The sequence below is a fragment of the Schistocerca gregaria genome, chromosome 2 (genome assembly GCF_023897955.1).
Source record: "Schistocerca gregaria isolate iqSchGreg1 chromosome 2, iqSchGreg1.2, whole genome shotgun sequence".
NCBI classification, from domain to species: domain Eukaryota; kingdom Metazoa; phylum Arthropoda; class Insecta; order Orthoptera; family Acrididae; genus Schistocerca; species Schistocerca gregaria.
Genome location: NC_064921.1, coordinates 851,416,873 through 851,435,792, shown reverse-complemented (window position 1 = coordinate 851,435,792; position 18,920 = coordinate 851,416,873). Strand labels below are relative to the sequence as shown.

The window sequence follows — 18,920 nt, the reverse complement described above, 5'->3', positions numbered from 1 at the left end:
TAATAAAAACGAATTTCAGCTTATCGAAGTAACATAACTGTTTTAGTAAGACAAAATACCCCAGATCGTTAGCAAAATACTATGCGCATTCGGCCGCGAAACGGTCTCTATCAACGTTCAGACCAGTCATACTGGATTACCGTTGCTGGCCTACCATGAAAGTGCACAAATTTAGCAATGCGTGAAGATTCATAACGAAAAACAATTAAAAATCATTCAGTGCCACACGTAAGTCAATTCAGTTACTGACTGAATCGGAAAAAAGTAGGAAGTAACAAGTACGAAATTCTACAAGATTTTCATATTTAACTCCCCACGGCGCCGGTACAGAATAAAGGTAGCAATAAAACGTACTGGGGGCGCGAGAATTTCTTAAAATTGCTTTACTGATATGCCTCCATCGAGAATATAACCGAAAACAAACCAGACCTCCCTTGCTGTAGCAAACACCTTTCACTACGCTAGCAGACAACCCAGGCAAACAGCCCTCTATTTTTACCATACATGAATAAGCCGGCAATTTCGCAATGAAAATGGTAAAGTGATCTGTAGTTTCGGTTGCATAGAGTTTTCTGGATTCAAAAATAAGAATTTTCTAGCCGTCTGTCACCTCTTATGTGGCAATCATCCAGGATGTTTATCGAAATAATAAAATACTGTTATTAGCGAGTAAATTTAGCAAGATAATTCTGCACCACACCAGGAAATAAACGGGTACATAGCTGCCAAACGTATTCTATAGTGTTTAGAATTCTCCATTACACTCGCCACAACCAGAAAACGTTCATTAACGGAAGTGCTTCTGAAGCTAGCTAGTAATGGGAATGTTCGCATTTCTAAAACGCGGTGGATTTAATACTGAGACCTGGATTATCATGTGTATAGGCAAATGGATTTTATTTGTATTCCTGTAAAAATGATTTGGATCGAAAGCGTAGCTACCGTTAATATGCTGACGTATCGACTGCAACTAGAACATTTCGAATGATGAATAAGAGGAATTATTTATGCGGACATCATCTTCAGTAACTGTCGTAGCTATTTCCGTTGACAGGATTTCGTCACCTAAATCGGTAGAAATGGACCCCTACTAGTCTCACTTTCTTGACCGTTTATCTGTCTACCCAACCATTGAAATCTCCTCGAGTACGGGTACACATAAGAAGCGGAAATGTGTCGCACTTCCTGCGGTATACGGTCCCATGGTGGTGTAAAAAAGTGAGCTTCTATGTCAACGCAATCTAAAGATACGGCCGTTTATGAAATAAAAATTTAAGCGAAAGGTCAAAAAATCGCTCTAAAAATTATGCGACAAAATTGCTTAGGTCATCAATCCCCGAGACCTATGACTACTTAAACCTGTCTAACCTAAAGATATAACACACACCTATGCCCGAGGTAGGATTCCAACCTGCGACTGAAGTAGCTACGCGGTTCGTGACTGAAGCGCCTAGAACCGCTCGGCCACCGCACCGATAGAAATCCTTTCACCTCGTGTATAATGATAATAGATACTGTCTAGTGAGGATAAACTGTATTCGCCAGCTACTCAGATCGTTCGATCACGGAACTTTTACGACGCTACATTCAAATTTTGTTTGAAGTCGTCTGCATCATCCACTTGTAAACACCCTAGGAACGTCGTATGCGATATCCACTTCTGAAGACGCTGTCATATACGCAGTACCATAACAAGTATTTAAGAATTTATTGTCATTGGTCCATGAATGACCCTTTATTTCAGTATGAATGTAACGCACCTACGTGTTTGTCTATGGCTGAAAATAATGAACAAAAAATAAATAAACAGCAAACAACTTCGATGTTCAAATTAAATGCAACTCACATTTCTCAGTTACAACATAATTTAGTAGTTGCAGCTACATGACTACACCTTCAAGATTTCGTTGCAATCCAGAATTGTGTGCCTGACAGAGGGTTCATCGAACCACCTTCGGACTATTTCTCCACCGTCCCACTCTTTAACAGCGTGCGGGGAAAAGGACCAATTAATTTTTTTTTACGAGTTCTGAATTACATTATTGCTATGGTCCTTTCTTCCTGTGTAAGTTCCCGATGAAATAATGTTGTGGCATTCAGAACAGATGTAGGTGATTAAAATTTCGTGAAAAGTTCTCGCGGCAACTAAAATCGCTTTTGTTTTCATGAATGTCACCCCAACTCGCTTATCAAATCTGGGACTCTGTCTCCCCTATTTCGTGACAAACGTAGTGTGGGCAGAGTTTTCAGTACAACTGTTGCGTATTCTTAGCGTGCGGCCAATAAAACGGAGTCTTTCGTTTGCCTTCCCCACAAAAGTATGTTTGCGATCGTTCCAGAGGCAGATAGACTATCAGCAAAGCAATTTTAAGAAATCCTAGCGCCTCCAATATGTTTTATTGCTACCTTTACCCTGTACTGGCGCCCTGTGGATGTAAATACGAAAATCTCGTAGAATTTCATACTTGTTACTGCCTACTTTTTCTGCTTCTGTCAACAATTGAATTGACTTACGTGTGACACTGAATGATTTTTAATTGATTTTCATTATGAATCTTCACGAATTGCTAAATTTGCACACTTTCATGGTAGGTCAGCAACGGTAATCCAATATGACTGGTCTGAACGTTGATAGAGACCGTTTCGCAGCCAAATGCGCATATTTTGCTAACGATCTGGGGTACTTTGTCTTCCTAAAACAGTTATGTTATCTCGATAAGCTGAAATTCATTTTTATTAGAACAATTCATACAAATTACGCGTTTCTTCTTTCATTTACATCTTATATTTACGTGTTGTGTTTAACACACTAATCAGGATTAATATAGTCTTACACATGATTGAAAACAGTCTGATAAAGTTCGGATGGTTTTACAATTTGACGGCTGTGCAAAGTTTGTTGGTAGCACTTCGTCGCCTTGCCTGTTACGCTGTGTAGCAGACTTTAAAGGTGTGCGGATCAGCATAACGAAAAGGCGAGGGGTCTCGCTCGTTTTGTGCACGACTGTGCATCAGATTCCTAATGTGAACTATATGAGTAAAGATAAGCACGAAGGTAGGTCAAATATGGTAACTGTATGCTTTTAGCCGGCCGGAGTAGCCGATCGGTTCTAGGCGCTACGGTCGCAATTTCGAATCCTGCCTCGGACATGCATGTGTGTAATGTCCTTATGTTAGTTAGGTTTAAGTAGTCCTAAGTTCTAGGGGACTGATGATCTCAAGAGTTAGGTCCCATAGTGCTCAGAGCCGTTTTTTGTATGCTTTTATAGACAACATGTCTCATCTATAGTGGCAGTGCGCATCAGACAATACTGGGAAAACATAGCGCGTAAATTTCCCGGTCATGCTGTTGTTAAAGGTGAAAACTTCAATTTGCCAGCTGGAGAAACATAGAGCCATACGATTACTGGCGTCTGAGGCCGAGAATCGTATATTTTGTTCAGAACTTTTTTTCCGAGAAATGCCTGTAGCGGTCATTTAGAGAACAGATTCGTGAGGATAGCTTCTTAGACAGCGTCTTAGACCCGAACTTTTCGAATAACTTAACGCAGATGAGTGAATAATGGGCCATAAGGCTGTTGTAGCATGAATGATTACAAGCAACAGTAATAGGATATAAATTAAAGCAAATCTGAGCGGTCAATATCAAGTAAGATTCGGGACGAAGATGTGGAGCACAAATGGTTGAAATTAACATACGAATAAAAAAAAAAGAAAGAAGTGTAACACAAAAGGAATTGTAGCATGGGGTATACGTGGAGTGGAATTCAGGCTAGCGTTGCACAGAGGCGGGATCATATAACATCAAAAACTTTTTAAGTAACAAAACCGAAATCACTTGCAGAAAATCCAAAATAATTCTCTGTTGTTCGAAAACTTAACTAACACCAGAACATTCAAACATAAAGCGTCCTCAACAAAAACAGAACAATACAAAATTAGAAAAATTTAGATATGGCCCTGCAAAGGGAGACTAGGTAATAATACAACATCTCACAACATTGGACACACTGCCATCATTATATAACTGAAAAATTGCGAAGCCCAATAATAATTTATTTCTTATCAAATATTTACCCTCTAATTTCACCTTGTTCTACTGTAACTACAACCACCAACAACAAGGACACCATCTAATAATACACACTAGCAACCTTCCAATGCTTATGTCCAAACAAATAGTTATCCGTTTACATACATTGACAATTAATTCATAAAAGGTCATGAGTGAATAGCTAGTTTACATTCAAGAAATTGGTGCTGAATCAGTTCTGAACACCACTGAAAATATCTTATTCGTTGTTATACTGAAAAACAATAAACCTTTACAGAATTTGTTTAATCAAACCCAAAGAATTACTGACCATTCAGGTTGGTTGGTTGGTTGTTTGGTTGGTTGGTTTTGGGGAAGGAGACCAGACAGCGTTGTCATCGGTCTCATCGGATTAGGGAAGGATGGGGAAGGAAGTCGGCCGTGCCCTTTCAGAGGAACCATCCCGGCATTTGCCTGGAGTGATTTAGGGAAATCACGAAAAACCTAAATCAGGATGGCCGGTCGCGGGATTGAACCGTCGTCCTCCCGAATGCGAGTCCAACCATTCAGGCCTGCTCATTCACACAACCAACACTGTCACGCGCCCCTGTGCCATACACACAGACAAGGTGTCACTCAGCGCTCTCACACTTCCACGTAGGAAGCTATTTACAAGTGCTCGTACTTACTGACTGTTCACACACAAAACGTTGCACTCACATCAGACACCATGCCACCAGGATGCCACTGTTAACTGTAAAAGCATTCGAGTAGTTCTCCATAGAATCTGCTAAAGATGTTCCCTCATCTTCATGGCAAGGTTGTGGATCTGACCAGGAAAAAATGTAACCTTCTGACCAGATTGTTGCCAATATGGCAGCTCGACCCATTCTGATGGTCGTCCAGTATGGTACTATCCACCACACCAGCTTCTTGAAGCCCTTGAACTTGGATCCACGAGATCTTCTTCCATGTCACTCCAGGAATTCACTACCATTGTTCACCCATATCGAAGCCCAGCCCAATCCGACAGTCTTGGCCTAAACCACAACCCTCCACATCTCACACTGACTATCAATTATGCACCGCGACCACTGACCATGGACCCAGTGCTGTTTTCTGGGAGCTGTTCTTTTCGTGGATACAATTGATTCCTGACTAGGGATGACCGAAACAGTTCCTTCAGGGATCGAATCAGAACCACTCACTCACTGGAATGAACTAGTGTCACATGATTGATCACCCACCTTTCATTTACTAAGATAAATGGAAGAAATTCAGCTCCCCTTTTCAATTCTAGGTCAATGTAGCTGTATTTTACGTTATTTTAAACAGTTCTGAATGAATATAGAAAGAGAACTAATATTTTTCATTTATGTGGCTGATAGTTTAAAGCTTTCAGAAAACCTTTACATGCACATATTTAGGTTAGGCTTTGCTTTGACTGCTATTGACATTAAATGAATCAAGTTTACTGTTACCAGTCTCTGTTTTTCAGAAAAATCGACATTTGTTCTTCATTAAAAATTAAAAACATTACAACAAAACTCCAAATAAAGGTTTGGGAAATGACATGAGTAACTCGTTATTCTTACTTTTTCATAATTTTACTGAAAACAAAATGTAATACAGAAACTGAAATACTACTGAAAGTAAGTTTCTAAATCCTGAAATTATCTACTGATGTCATTTACAATTAATGTAGAAATATATCACTGCAGGTCCTGGGTCGAGACTTCCTTGGAGCTGACTAACGGTATCATCGAACGCCTTCAAAATTGAGCAATGAGTTCTTTGATAACTGATCTTTCTTTTAATTTCCTTGTAATAAGTTGTATTAAGGCAAATGAATTCTTACTGAAAAACGTAACTCTTCTTTCTATCCCATCAACGATTTTCCCTGTTGACTTCTGTATTGTGTTTGTGTAGCAGAATGCAGTGCAAAGAATGTGAAAAAATATGAGACATATGGAAGGTTCAAAAGCATGGCAGCTGGCTTCATGTTTGAAGTATTTTTCGTTATTGTGACGTTGATTTTAGATTTCGAATTATATTTGGCCGTAACAGCTTTACACAATTTGAAATATTTTCTGTAGCATGTTTTTGGCTGCTTTCTACAACGTATGACTTTAATTCAATCTTATCATCTACAAAATGTGTCGTGAGTGCACATAAACTAATATTATTTATGGTTGTTTACCTTTTATTGGACATCAATAACAAATATACTAATGTTATTAACAGCAACAAATGACCGTATTATCATCAAAAATAGCTCAGCCCTATGACAATATTTTAACGTATTTCTATGACATAATAGGATCTTGAAACTATATGAATGGTAAACTGCAAAAATTGGTTGTACATTTTCGTGATCTCATATAACGTTTTTCTCGTTACTTCTGTTATGCTTTGCAGATGCTTAAAAAATGATACAAATGCAGAAACTGCAATATACGTCTTTTAAAAAATTCATAGATCTGTGGGCCCTTAAACAAGAAATATATAACTTTATTTAATGTGATCGGCACTATAGTGTTGACAGATTGACTTCTGTGTTATTGCATAAAAAATCGGTTAGGTTAGGAGTGAGGATGGCATAAAAGAAAATATATCAGGATCTCGTGGAGAACCAAAGGAGAGTGGAAGGCTGGAAACAGATTGAGGCTCTTTTTGGTTTCCTAGATTGAGAGATCCGTCAGAAGTGGAAGCAGATATCAGTGAGGATAATTTCAAGAAACAATTTCTCGAATTTCTGCAGGAGAATCATTGATTCCAGAACGAAATTTTCACTCTGTAGTGGAGTGTGCGCTGATATGAAACTTCCTGGCTGTTTAAAACTGTGTTCTGGACCGAGACCGGGTACTGGCAGAATTGAAGCTATGAGGAAGAGGCGGAGTCGTGCTTGGGTAACTCAGACGGTACAGCCCGCGGAAGGCAAATGTCCCGAGTTCACGTGTAAACAGTGTACAAGGCCAGTCGTTTGTTGAGATTTATGTTGGAAATGGTAACACTGTTAAAAGGCTCAGACACGACATTACTTCGGCACATGCCCGAAGAATTGTGAAGTTTGAAATATGCTAAAACACACTCTTTTGATAATGGCCTTAAGTGTGAAATTTCAATACTGAAAATAAACAATTCCTACAGTGAATGTTGCTTATGATATCTTTGAGAAGGTTTTACATGATTCTGAACCCCAGCCAAGAAAAAATTAATAAGAAGTACACTAGATAACAGAAGTAAAAACGTGGCGTAAAAGGACTCTCACTGAAAAGAGCGAGATGACGGTGTTATCCAGCTTTCTGCGGCAGAAAATTTAAAAAGAAAAAAAATAGATCCTCCAGTTACGTATCCCAAAGCGAAAGAGGAATACCGACATTTCCAGTAAAAACCTGAATAAACAGATCCCAGGGAAATTCGAGCCTTGCTTTTTAAAATTTTTCTTATGTTTTCGTACTACGAGAGCGGAGCGGCTACTATGCTCAATGAGAGCGAATCTGAGTTTTAAAAATATTGAAAGAGAAAAAGCGCTTCTCTCCTCGACTGCGAAACCTCCGTCTACTCTAGCTGAAACCAGGAGTCTTTTTATTTCGCGACTCCCGTGCTCTCACAGGCGGGCTCACGTAATAATGCCGTGGTGGACACCTCCAGGCAGTCGATTTCTCGCCATTAAAGCGGGAGAATGGGCGACCGTTACTCGTGACGTCACAGCGCTAATTCGCACCGCTGCACGAGAGCGGTGTTGACACGATGATTGTCCTGTCTGTCAGGCCGACGGGGCATTCCATTTAAACGTCAACGGATTTATATACGGGACGTCAATTTGGACGGTCGGTTTCTGCTGATACGCTCCATTTCCGCCAACTCCGTTATCCGAATAGCAACGGTTTCCGGGGTGGTCTTTATACTGATATATGGAATATTGTTCTTGCAGTAACGTTAATAACTACCAATTAGTGCTTTTACACTAGACTTTGCAACCTTCCTACTTTGTTCGATTTCATTAACTTGGATACATGTGTCTAATAATGCCGTAATTTTGAACAAAAGCCCGCATCTCGTGGTCGTGCGGTAGCGTTCTCGCTTCCCACGCCCGGGTTCCCGGATTCGATTCCCGGCGGGGTCAGGGATTTTCTCTGCCTCGTGATGGCTGGGTGTTGTGTGATGTCCTTAGGTGACCATCAATTAGACTGTCTGATTGAAGACTCACGGAAATCGTAATTATAAAGTTTAAATCAGACGAATTATTTAGGATTATGATTAAATATGTTTTTATATTTCAGCGACTGAAATATTAATATCATTATGTAACCAACGAAACGCTGTTGCAGTGTCGGAATGCGAAAGGTATGCCACCGATACAATCACTATAAGCACAAAGACTAATTAATCTAAAATAAAAAGAAATTACTGAAATGTTTGCACTTAATTGGTAACGCTGAAAAGTATTTCTGTCCAAGACGAAGCTCAACAGTGCTTTTCGAGATATGCTCCCCTCATCAGGAAGTAAAACTCAATTCTTGAAGTATACCAACAATGATGACTGCAGTGTTCGTAAGATAAAACAGAATAAAAGCACATAGGAATATGGGATCTCATCTCACATTAAAATCGTCAACATCGTGTCATTTCGCACCGCACGCAAGAACAGGGCCGCGGTCTACATATCTGATGATATGGGCTCCACATAGAAACAGTATACTCGGCTTGCTAGAAGTATCGGAGATTGCCATTCATGATAAAAACATAGCAGTATTGTGAACGCGTAATGAAAAACAACTAAATCACCTTCCTTACCGGCCATTAAAATTGCTACACCAAGAAGATATGCAGATGATAAACGGGTATTCATTGGGCAAACATATTATACTAGAACTTGTAAGTAGGCTGTTTAGGTTTTTTTATTGGTAACGCCACATAGCGCTGTGTATGAAAAACCACTGGCTGTGCTGTGTGCAGTCTATGGCTAGTTTGCATTGTTGTCTGCCATTGTAGTGTTGGGCAGCTGGATGTTAACTGCGCGTAGCGTTGGGCAGTTGGAGGTGAGCCGCCAGCAGTGGTGGATGTGAGGAGAGAGATGGCGGAGTTTTGAAATTTGTAAGAATGGATGTCATGAACTGCTATATATATTATGACTATTAAGGTAAATACATTGTTTGTTTTCTATTAAAATCTTTCATTTGCTAACTATACCTATCAGTAGTTAGTGCATTCCGTAGTTTGAATCTTTTATTTAGCTGGCAGTAGTGGTGCTCGCTGTATTGCAGTAGTTCGAGTAACCAAAATTTTTGGTGAGGTAAGTGATTTGTGCAAGGTATAGGTTAATGTTAGTCAGGGCCATTCTCTTGCAGGGATTTTTGAAAGGCAGATTGCGTTGCGCTAGAAATATTGTGTGTCAGTTTAAGCACAGTTTTATATAATTTTTCTAAGGGGAAGTATCAAACTGACATGTGATTACATTTTCAAGCTATTTGGGTGCATAGATCCTGAGAAATCAGTACCCAGAACAACCACCTCTGGCCGTAATAACGGCCTTGATACGCCGGGGCATTGAGCATTGAGCATTGAGTCGGCTTGGATGGCGTGCACAGGTACAGCTGCCCATGCAGCTTCAACACGATATCACAGATCATCAAGAGTAGTGACTGGCGTATTGTGACGAGCCAGTTGCTCGGCCACCATTGACCAGACGTTTTCAATTGGTGAGAGATCTGGAGAATGTGCGGGACAGGGCAGCAGTCTAACATTTTCTGCATCCAGAAAGGCCCGTACAGGACCTCCAACATGCGGTCGTACATTATCCTGCTGAAATGTAGGGATTCGTAAGGCTCGAATGAAGGGTAGAGCCACGGGTCGTAACACATCTGAAATGTAACGTCCACTGTTCAAAGTTCCGTCAGTGCGAACAAGAGGTGACCGAGACGTGTAACCAATGGGACCCCATACCATCACGCAAGGTGATACGCCAGTATGGCGACGATGAATACACCCTTCCAATGTGCGTTCACCGCGATGTCGCCAAACACGGATGCGACCATCATGATGTTGTAAACAGAACATGGATTCATCCGAAAAAATTACGTTTTGCCATTCGTACACCCAGGTTCGTCGTTGAGTACACCATCGCAGGCGCTCCTGTCTGTGATGCAGCGTCAAGGGTAACCGCAGCCACGGTCTCCGAGCTGATAGTCTATGCTACTGCAAACATCGTCCAACTGTTCGGGGCAAATGGTTGTTGTCTTGCAAACGTCCCCATCTGTTGACTCAGGGATCGAGACGTGGCTGCACGATCCGTTACAGCCATGCGGATAAGATGACTGTCATCTCGACTGCTAGTGATACGAGGCCGTTGGTATGCCTAAACAAAGACCATGCGTCGGTAAACGGTTAAGTTACATTACGTAAAGTATCAAAGCCTATGCTGGTTGATAAGGAGGCCAAGATGTGGAACAGAAAAATTTAAAACAACAAAGAAAAGGCTCCAGGGAAGATATTGTCGAGTGTCATACATATGATGAAGCCTACATTGACCCTCCACCAGAAGACTGGACAGTACGTTACTGCTACTCATGTGGGATGAAGACTGCTCAAATTTCGGAGGATGAAAGTTTTCGGGTCACTTTCGATCATAAAAAACACTGATCTACAGTTCGGCTGTTTTTCAACACAATAATCCTTTCATTTAATACCGTTAAAAATACAAATCAATCTCTGATCAATCAATGTACTGACTTATAATTTGGAAGAATAAAAAATATTGAGCTTTTATCAATATTATCATCTTGTCCGGTGGTCAAAATCGTCTTGACCATGCACTGAAACAAGAAGATTTTTGCCTTAACTTTTAAAATTAGTAAAATAATTGTGATTGTGTTAAAATAAAAATTTATACCACTGATACAATAAAAAAGGGTAATTCATTAACATGTTTGAAGAGATGAACAAACAATTGCGAAACTTCATTGTAGATGATCATCAGCTGTGCATTTTTGTGCTCATTGTCAGTGCGCTCCTGCGGCGCCGCTGATTACATTTCTGTTGTGCTGAGCAGTATTTGGACTGTGGCCGGTCGAAGGAATCACGATCAGCTTCGATCAGCAGACCATTATCAAGCCGAAGAAAAGCGTAACCAGTTTGTAACTATATTATTTGAAGCGAGCAATTTATATGTATGTAGAAAAATAAACAGCTGATGGGCATCTACAGTGAAGTTGCACAATTATTTGACAGCTGTACAGCCCCACCTCATCACAGGTCTAAAAATAAACTATCTGTAACAGTTAATGTATTAAATTTTACTAAACTATGATTGTAAAACTGCTGTTATTCGTACCTGAAGATTTGCATCACTGACCGAAGTTAATTACCTGCTATAAAATATTGTTGTCTGTAACTGCACTAAATATAAAATACCTTCCTGAACCTCTGTGAATTTTTGCTGCGACTGTGTTGCAATTCGTAAATTAGTTACCCGATAACATCGCCAACGTGGCACAGTCTCTCCTCTATATAATGTTACCGTTACAAACCATCAAGGAGTCACCATGATTGTGGCTGCTTGCAGTAATACAAGAAACGTCGGTTGTTTTGTATCATGACGCACTCATACAGAAGAATTTTATCGAAATAGAGTTCGGCCGCGAAAGCTTGTGTTCACGAATTATGACGTCATAAACTTTGAGATGTATGAAAGACTAGCTTTTCGTAAAACGAAGCGCAAACTGCGCATACTGTACTCAGGGGATTATTGTTACATCTCTAATTGAGTTTAGTGTTTGGATTATCTGAGCATTTATACATTTTCTCGTTAAGCAGCTGCACTCTGTAATATACTACATTAGCCTTTCTCTTTTTGTACGTCTAATTCTGGTACCAGCGGGACATTTTTTGTTTGTTTCAAGTTTCATACTGTGAGTTTTTTAGACTAATCAGAGTACCCTCTTTATTTAAGATGATTGCATTTTGTGCAGGCGCCATGAATATGTAACTTATTGTTTCTACGCACACTGTATGTTTGCCCCGTGCCTCGCTCGTGCTGCCAAAGCTGTAGTAATTGCAAATTGCGTTGCGACTGCTTCAAGAGAGAAACCAAAACAACTTGCTCGCGAAACTGCAAAACAATTGCACGATCCTGCGGCTCCACTGATTAAATTTCTGTTGTGCTGAGCAGTATTTGGATTGTGGTCGGCCAAAGGACTCACGCAAATCCTTCTGCGTTTTCTGTTCCAGAAATGGCGACAGCTGTTCGACAAGGTGAGTGCGGATTCTGCAGCGGCCGCGAGGTGCGTAGCTACAAACATGTTTCACTCAGCGAGGCCCCACACGCACAGAGAGAGAGAGAGTCAGAGAGAGAGAGAGAGAGAGAGAGAGAGAGAGAGAGAGAGAGAGAGAACCGGAAGCGCTGCTTTCACGCTGGTATTTCATTTGCAGAATTTCCTACCCTTTCATGCTAAACACGCCGACAAAAAGCAGTGGTCATCCCCTCCCTAAACCGAGCACGCTGACAAAGGAAAACACAAACACACACACACAGAGACACACGCATACATGCACTCTCATTTCGCAACGTGCTAATTTCAGGTCCTGTCCGGACCAAGTGTGTCACACGTCATTGAATTTTCCCACATACACAGGTTTCAAAAGAAAAAAAAAGTGCCGTTTTACACAACATTTAAAAAAGAATTCACGTTCAGTCTCTTCTCTGCGCGTTGACTGATATAATTCCCTTCTCCTGAAAGCAAAAAATTAGTGCTATAAATGTCCGATATACGCAAAATTTTCAATATTATTTTGCTGATAGATGACAAAAAAGCATTTTCTGATATGATATGAAACTGCTCCGGAAATGTGCTGTGCTACACAGTTTTGGAAAGCACTTGTAATACACTTTCAGCTCCTTCCAAGGACTCGAAATTTAATTACAAAATAAGCATGAGAGACTGGTGTACACCAAATTTGTGAAGTATTTCAGTTGTGTGTCACAAAAAAAAATTGTCATAGTAACGAGTTACAAACACATTGCTGTGATCAAGAGCTTTGAAAAATTCATAATTCTTCTTATAGGTACATACACTAATTCAGAGAGCTTCTATAAAGATTATTGCAGTGAAGGATCACATGAAGCCTTTAATACCTATACCGGTTACGACTGACTAGTTACTATTCATAAAGCTCCCACTATCAACAGCTCGTAAACATTTCTTCGCTGGTGACTGTGTCATATGGCTACTGCTATCAACTGCCCATAAAAGCTTCTTTGTTAAAAGTTGTGTTGTGGGGTTCTTACTGTCGCTAGTCCAAAAATACTTCTTGGCCAATAGGTGCATCATCAGGTTCCTACTATCAACAGGCGAGTCAGTAAATGTTTCTTGGCCTGTGGATGCGTCATGAGGCTAGTAACATCAATATTACGCGGTCTGTTGATAGTCGAAACTGGCAGAGCTAGTAAACAATTTGTGTGTTCATTGACTGAAATGAACTTCATATTTAAAAGTAAAGTTCTCTCTGCCAGAAATATGGCAAATATGAAGAAATCAGTAACTTTCCTTTAGCCTGCGACAATAAATTGGTAAAATTATTTTCATTGCAGGCTCAGGAGTGTGTGCCCAATTACGTCAAAAAATGTTTCGTATTTTCCATAAATGAGAATTTTTCAGGCGTACATTACCTAATTTTTTAAAGTGTGATGAAGGTTAATGATTTATTTACGACTGTTTCGATGATTATTTCTTCATATGTCATTTGGTTTTTCTACTACAATTCTACCCATGCAAGAATTTAATTTGCTTAGTAACGACAGCAAAATCTGTCTTTTTTTAGGGAAAAAGTCAGGTAAGACAATTATGATAGTATGTAACGTGTCTAAATTAATCACAACATATAAAATTAAGTACGAACATACAATTTAATAAATAGGACCTCTATTCATTTACAGACAACCGTAACAAAAATATTTCATAAAAATATCTTATAGCTTCAAGAGTCACTGAATCATTGTTTCAGGTGTACTGAAATATGCACTGAGGTGACAAAAGTCATGGGATGGCCATGTGCAACGTTATATATTCACGTGCACTTTGATTTTATAGTTCGATTGAATGTAAAACAATGTTATTTATTCGTTTGGTGGTAATAAAATCATGGCTTGAACTTTTATGGTCTTTGGATATGATACAGTTCATATTCCATAGCACCTTAAGTAAACCAAATGTTGATTATCGTTGGAAACACAAAAGATAAAATGCAGTTCTCACTACTTGTTTTTGTAGTTGAAAATTTAACTTTGTGCACTGTGATCTATTGTGTGGGGACACGCACAACACTAAAAGATTTCCTGCTGTTAATGCATGATCTTTAAGTTATCTTTCATTTGCAAAACTATGTTCTCATAACTCTGATCTGACTTGTTAGAAATGAAACACTGTATCATTACTGTAACTGATTACGAAATGAAAGATGTCTTTCTCTACTTTAGTCTCTGAAGTGCACTGGAAATTACTCTTATTACACGCGTGAAAGTTGCAGTATGCAATGTTTTGCCAAACATAAAAGCTGCAGTGGATTTTTTAAAAATGTTTGAACACTATTGGATGCCACGGCTGACACGGGGGCATGAAACTAAAAATTAAATGATTGTAATGTTATTATCCAGACCAGATTCCAACACAGCAGTCTTTGATCTCACACAAGTAAAGTTGTAACTCTCTGATTCACGTAAATTATTTACGTCACTAATATTGCACCAGCAGTTGCCCATGCTCATCTGAAAATGACATAATAAAATCTGTAATTTTCCTCTGTGGTTTTCGGGAAACTGAAAGAACTAATTTTAATTTACAATTACCTGTCCGTTTAGTTGCGGGAAAACTGCTTTCATTCAATTATAGTTTGAATTTGTCGCGGCAGCGGCTCCCACGATCGTGTCGCAGCATTGCGTCACAAAAAAATGCTAAATTCGCTGAAAAAGGGCTAAAATGTGGGATGAAATACTGTACAAGCTAGCTACAAATTATTACACGTATTTCTAACAATTACTGTACTCAGAATTAACTTAAAATTCAAAGTACACGCGTGTTTCATACATCAGTGCCCAATGGCGTCTTTCTCGGTCAAAAAGCAAATGAAAGCGAACTAAGCGTTCGAAAGAGCGTCACAGGCTACGAGAAGTCAGAGACAGTAATGCCTAACCCTCCACTATTTATAAGCAATTTAATATGCTAATATATATCTTTGTTATATTTTTAATTATCATTGCCTGCGTCGGTTTCCACACTCGCCGACCACAGACGTGATTTGCAAAATTGACATACACAATATTATACAACATAAAAATGCAAAATGTTTATTTCTTTTGGACAGAATCCACATAATCGATAACTGTTCACACAGGAATGAAATATAAGAACACAGATAAATTTTTTGCATATATTACACATATTTTACAAATTTTAATTATAATTTTAATAATTAACAGCATCAGTTGCACGGTTTGACTAGAATTCACCTAGGTTTCAGTCGGGATAACCCAACGTTCTTCAGAATAACAGTAACTACCGTCTTTCCATAGTAGACAATGCCAAGCTAAAACTACAAATCCATAAATTATCGTCAGTCTATAAAGCTTATCTGGAACTGCCTCGGCTCCATTTCGAGACCGCGATGCGGCAGCCACGAGTGCTATACTGGAACTGACCGTAGCGTCATGAGGCCAGCCTACGCGGAAATAATACCTTGCGCCTGCGCATAAACTGTGTGATAGTTGAAAATTCCTGGCAGATTAAAACTGTGTGCCGGACCGAGACTCGAAATCGGGACCTCTGCCTTTCGTGGGCAAGTGCTCTACCGACTGAGCTATCCAAGCACGAGTCACGCTGCGTCCTCACAGCTTTAATTCCGCCAGTACCTCGTCTCCTACCTTCCAAACTTCACAGAATCTCTCTTGCGAACCTTGCAGGACTAGCACTCCTGGAAAGGATATTGCGGGGACATGGCTTAGCCACAGACAGGGGGATGTTTCTAGAATGAAATTTTCACTCTACAGTGGAGTGTACGCTGATATGAAACTTCCTGGCAGATTAAAACTGTGTGCCGGACCGAGACTCGAAATCGGGACCTTTGCCTTTCGCGGGCAAGTGCTCTACAGACTGAGCTACCCAAGCACGAATCACGCCCCGTCCTCACAGCTTTAATTCCGCCAGTACCTCGTCTCCATCCTCCCAAACTCCACAGAAGCTCTCTTGCGAACCTTGCAGAACTAGCACTCCTGGAAGAAAGGATATTGCGGAGGGTATGATAGTTACTTGTCGGGACAAGACGTGAACGTAACTCCTAACCTTGAATTTACTAGTAAAGTGAAATAAAAGGTATAACTGAGTAAAAGGGCGTATATGTTAACATGTGCAGAACGTAATTAGGTCGAGTGTCTTAGCATTTATAAAGTATTCATTTGTTATGATATGAGGAAGACATGTGATTACAAGGTATGGCCTATCTAGGATGTAGCAGGTGACCTTGAATCACTTACTTATGCTATGAGGCTGTAATGGAACCATCGAGAAGCAGGCTAATGCTGACGACACCAATTCTTTTTTGTTTATCTTCTACAGAAAAGAATTTGAAGCTGTACCATAATATGGTGTAGTATCAGGTGCACCTGCAGAAATCAAACGCATAGTTACTAGTCAGTCTTATAGGTCAGAACACGTTTCTCTCCGTTTTTGAAAGTGGTGAGCTAACATTTCACAAACTGAATTTTGCTTTCCTAAGCTCAGTTTTACTCTGCATTCCTCATAGAGTCGCGTTGTGAAGCGCACATTGCAATCCATCCAACCAAAATGGTCGGTCCCTACAGTGACGGTTGAAGTGTTTGGCCCTAACCAAGTCGCTAGTCGTCCATTTGATGTAAAGCCGATGGCACACGAAGTGATTCGGCCCTTCCTTATTACTCGACTATTATATGGAAGTTGATAATGTTACGTGCAGTATGGCCCCTTTGTATTAAGGGTGGAATCGATTGACAGAGCTCGTGTTGGATGTACAAGAGTTATACTTTTATTGACCATTTCAGCAGAAAATACAGATTTATTTCAATAAACAAGCCGCTGAAATAACTGAGTTCGTAATTAGTTCAATGCCGAGTTGTTAATAAAACACAGATCCAACAACATTTAAATGGCTTTAGTATACCGTAATAAAACGACCACAAGCAAGTCCAAACAATGCACTTCCTATTCGCAGTGAGTTTAAAAATGAGATGTTTAAAAGACATGAAAACCTAATCCATTGAAATGTCAGTCAGTTATTTACCCTACAATCAAATTAATTCCAATTTAATGTAATTAAACATGATCAAGAAACGTCATCCAGGAAAAACAAGTCGGTGAAAGCAACAACAGAAAATCTGAATTTATGTGAACCAGAATTGTGTATTCAATGACCGGCAGCCGTTGCATTCTCCCATAATATGTGTCATGGTGTTTGAACATCAGTCCTCCTCAGCACATAGGGATACGAGAAAGTACTCAAGACTAAACTTGAAACTATTCAGCATTAAAAGAAGGCAACCACCTTTTCTCATTCTGTTAACAAGCATATGCTACTTAACATGTGCTACTTCTATTATCCACATCCAGTCACAAAGAACAATAAATCACAATATACAAAAATGTCGAGGCAATCGACTGTCCGCTTTATCACACACCAGAAGAAGTTCAAATGGTTCAAATGGCTCTGAGCACTATGCGACTTAACTGCTGTGGTCAACAGTCCCCTAGAACTTAGAACTACTTAAACCTAACTAACCTAAGGACATCACACACATCCATGCCCGAGGCAGGATTCGAACCTGCGACCGTAGCAGTCGCGCGGTTCCGGACTGAGCGCCTAGAACCGCTAGACCACCGCGGCCGGCCCCAGAAGAAGTAATCTGTATGGTGTACAGCAACATAATACACCACTGACAGCCAGCTTAACGTGCTCCATTCAAACACAGTCTGGAGATGCACTGTTCACTGATACCGGCCGGAAAATGCCAATTCAGTAAGAAGCAGATTACAGTACTTGTTCAGAAGAGCTAGGTCGCTAGCAGAGCTAACCATATAAACAACGTTTGTCCAATGCCCTCAGTGTGTGCGACTTAGCAGTTCAAAGGTTTCAACGGCTCAAAACTGCTCAGACGAGCTAGCACACAATCACTGCGGTATGTACGGCGACAACAAAGAAGATCAACTCCTGACTTGCAGCCACGCTTCCATCTTCCACCAGCACCGTGCCTATTATGTAAATTGAAGCTAAATTGGGGAGAAATAAAAGAAAATTGGAGGAACTGATGACATCAGATCCATCGAGACTTTGTACGAAGTCAGTGACGATGAGTGAAAATATGTGTTGGGGTGGGACTGGACCGCTGGATCTCTGGCCTACTATGCAGTTGCCTTAACCACTGCACCGCCAGGACACTGTACTGCTCGCAAAAGCGCGGACCATCTCGACACGTTCCTCGGCTGACTCACAATTCGACCTAGCGCCACCACTTATCCGCAGTCCCTGTCCACGTACTGCGTGCTCGCTAATTTTAGATTCCCACTGGAGGTCTAACCTAAACAAATGGTCATTCATTCATAGTCCATCGAGGCATATCAATTAAATGAATGCGTGGTGTCTGTAAATTTCGAGACCTAACTGATACGCCTCGATCAGCTATGAAGCCACAACCATCAGTGCATATGCAAATTTACCTTCGGACGTGTCCGAAAGAACCGACACCACGCATTCATGTGATTAATACTCCTGAATGGGCTGTGTTTTATTAGTCTTCTGACTGATTCGATGCGGGCCGCTACGAATTCCTCTCCTGTGCCAACCTTTACATCTCAGAGTAGCACTT

At 40.3% G+C, this 18,920-nt stretch overlaps 1 protein-coding gene across 1 annotated transcript in view; it reads left to right on the top strand.

Annotated features, from left to right (window-relative positions):
* Positions 1-18,920, top strand: part of LOC126336008 (uncharacterized) — a 1,808,067-nt gene that overhangs the window by 1,470,555 nt on the left and 318,592 nt on the right. Inside the window, exon 3 of the mRNA XM_049999486.1 lies at positions 12,266-12,289. Coding sequence (XP_049855443.1) covers positions 12,266-12,289 — 24 coding nt within the window. The remainder of the gene's footprint in view (positions 1-12,265; positions 12,290-18,920) is intronic.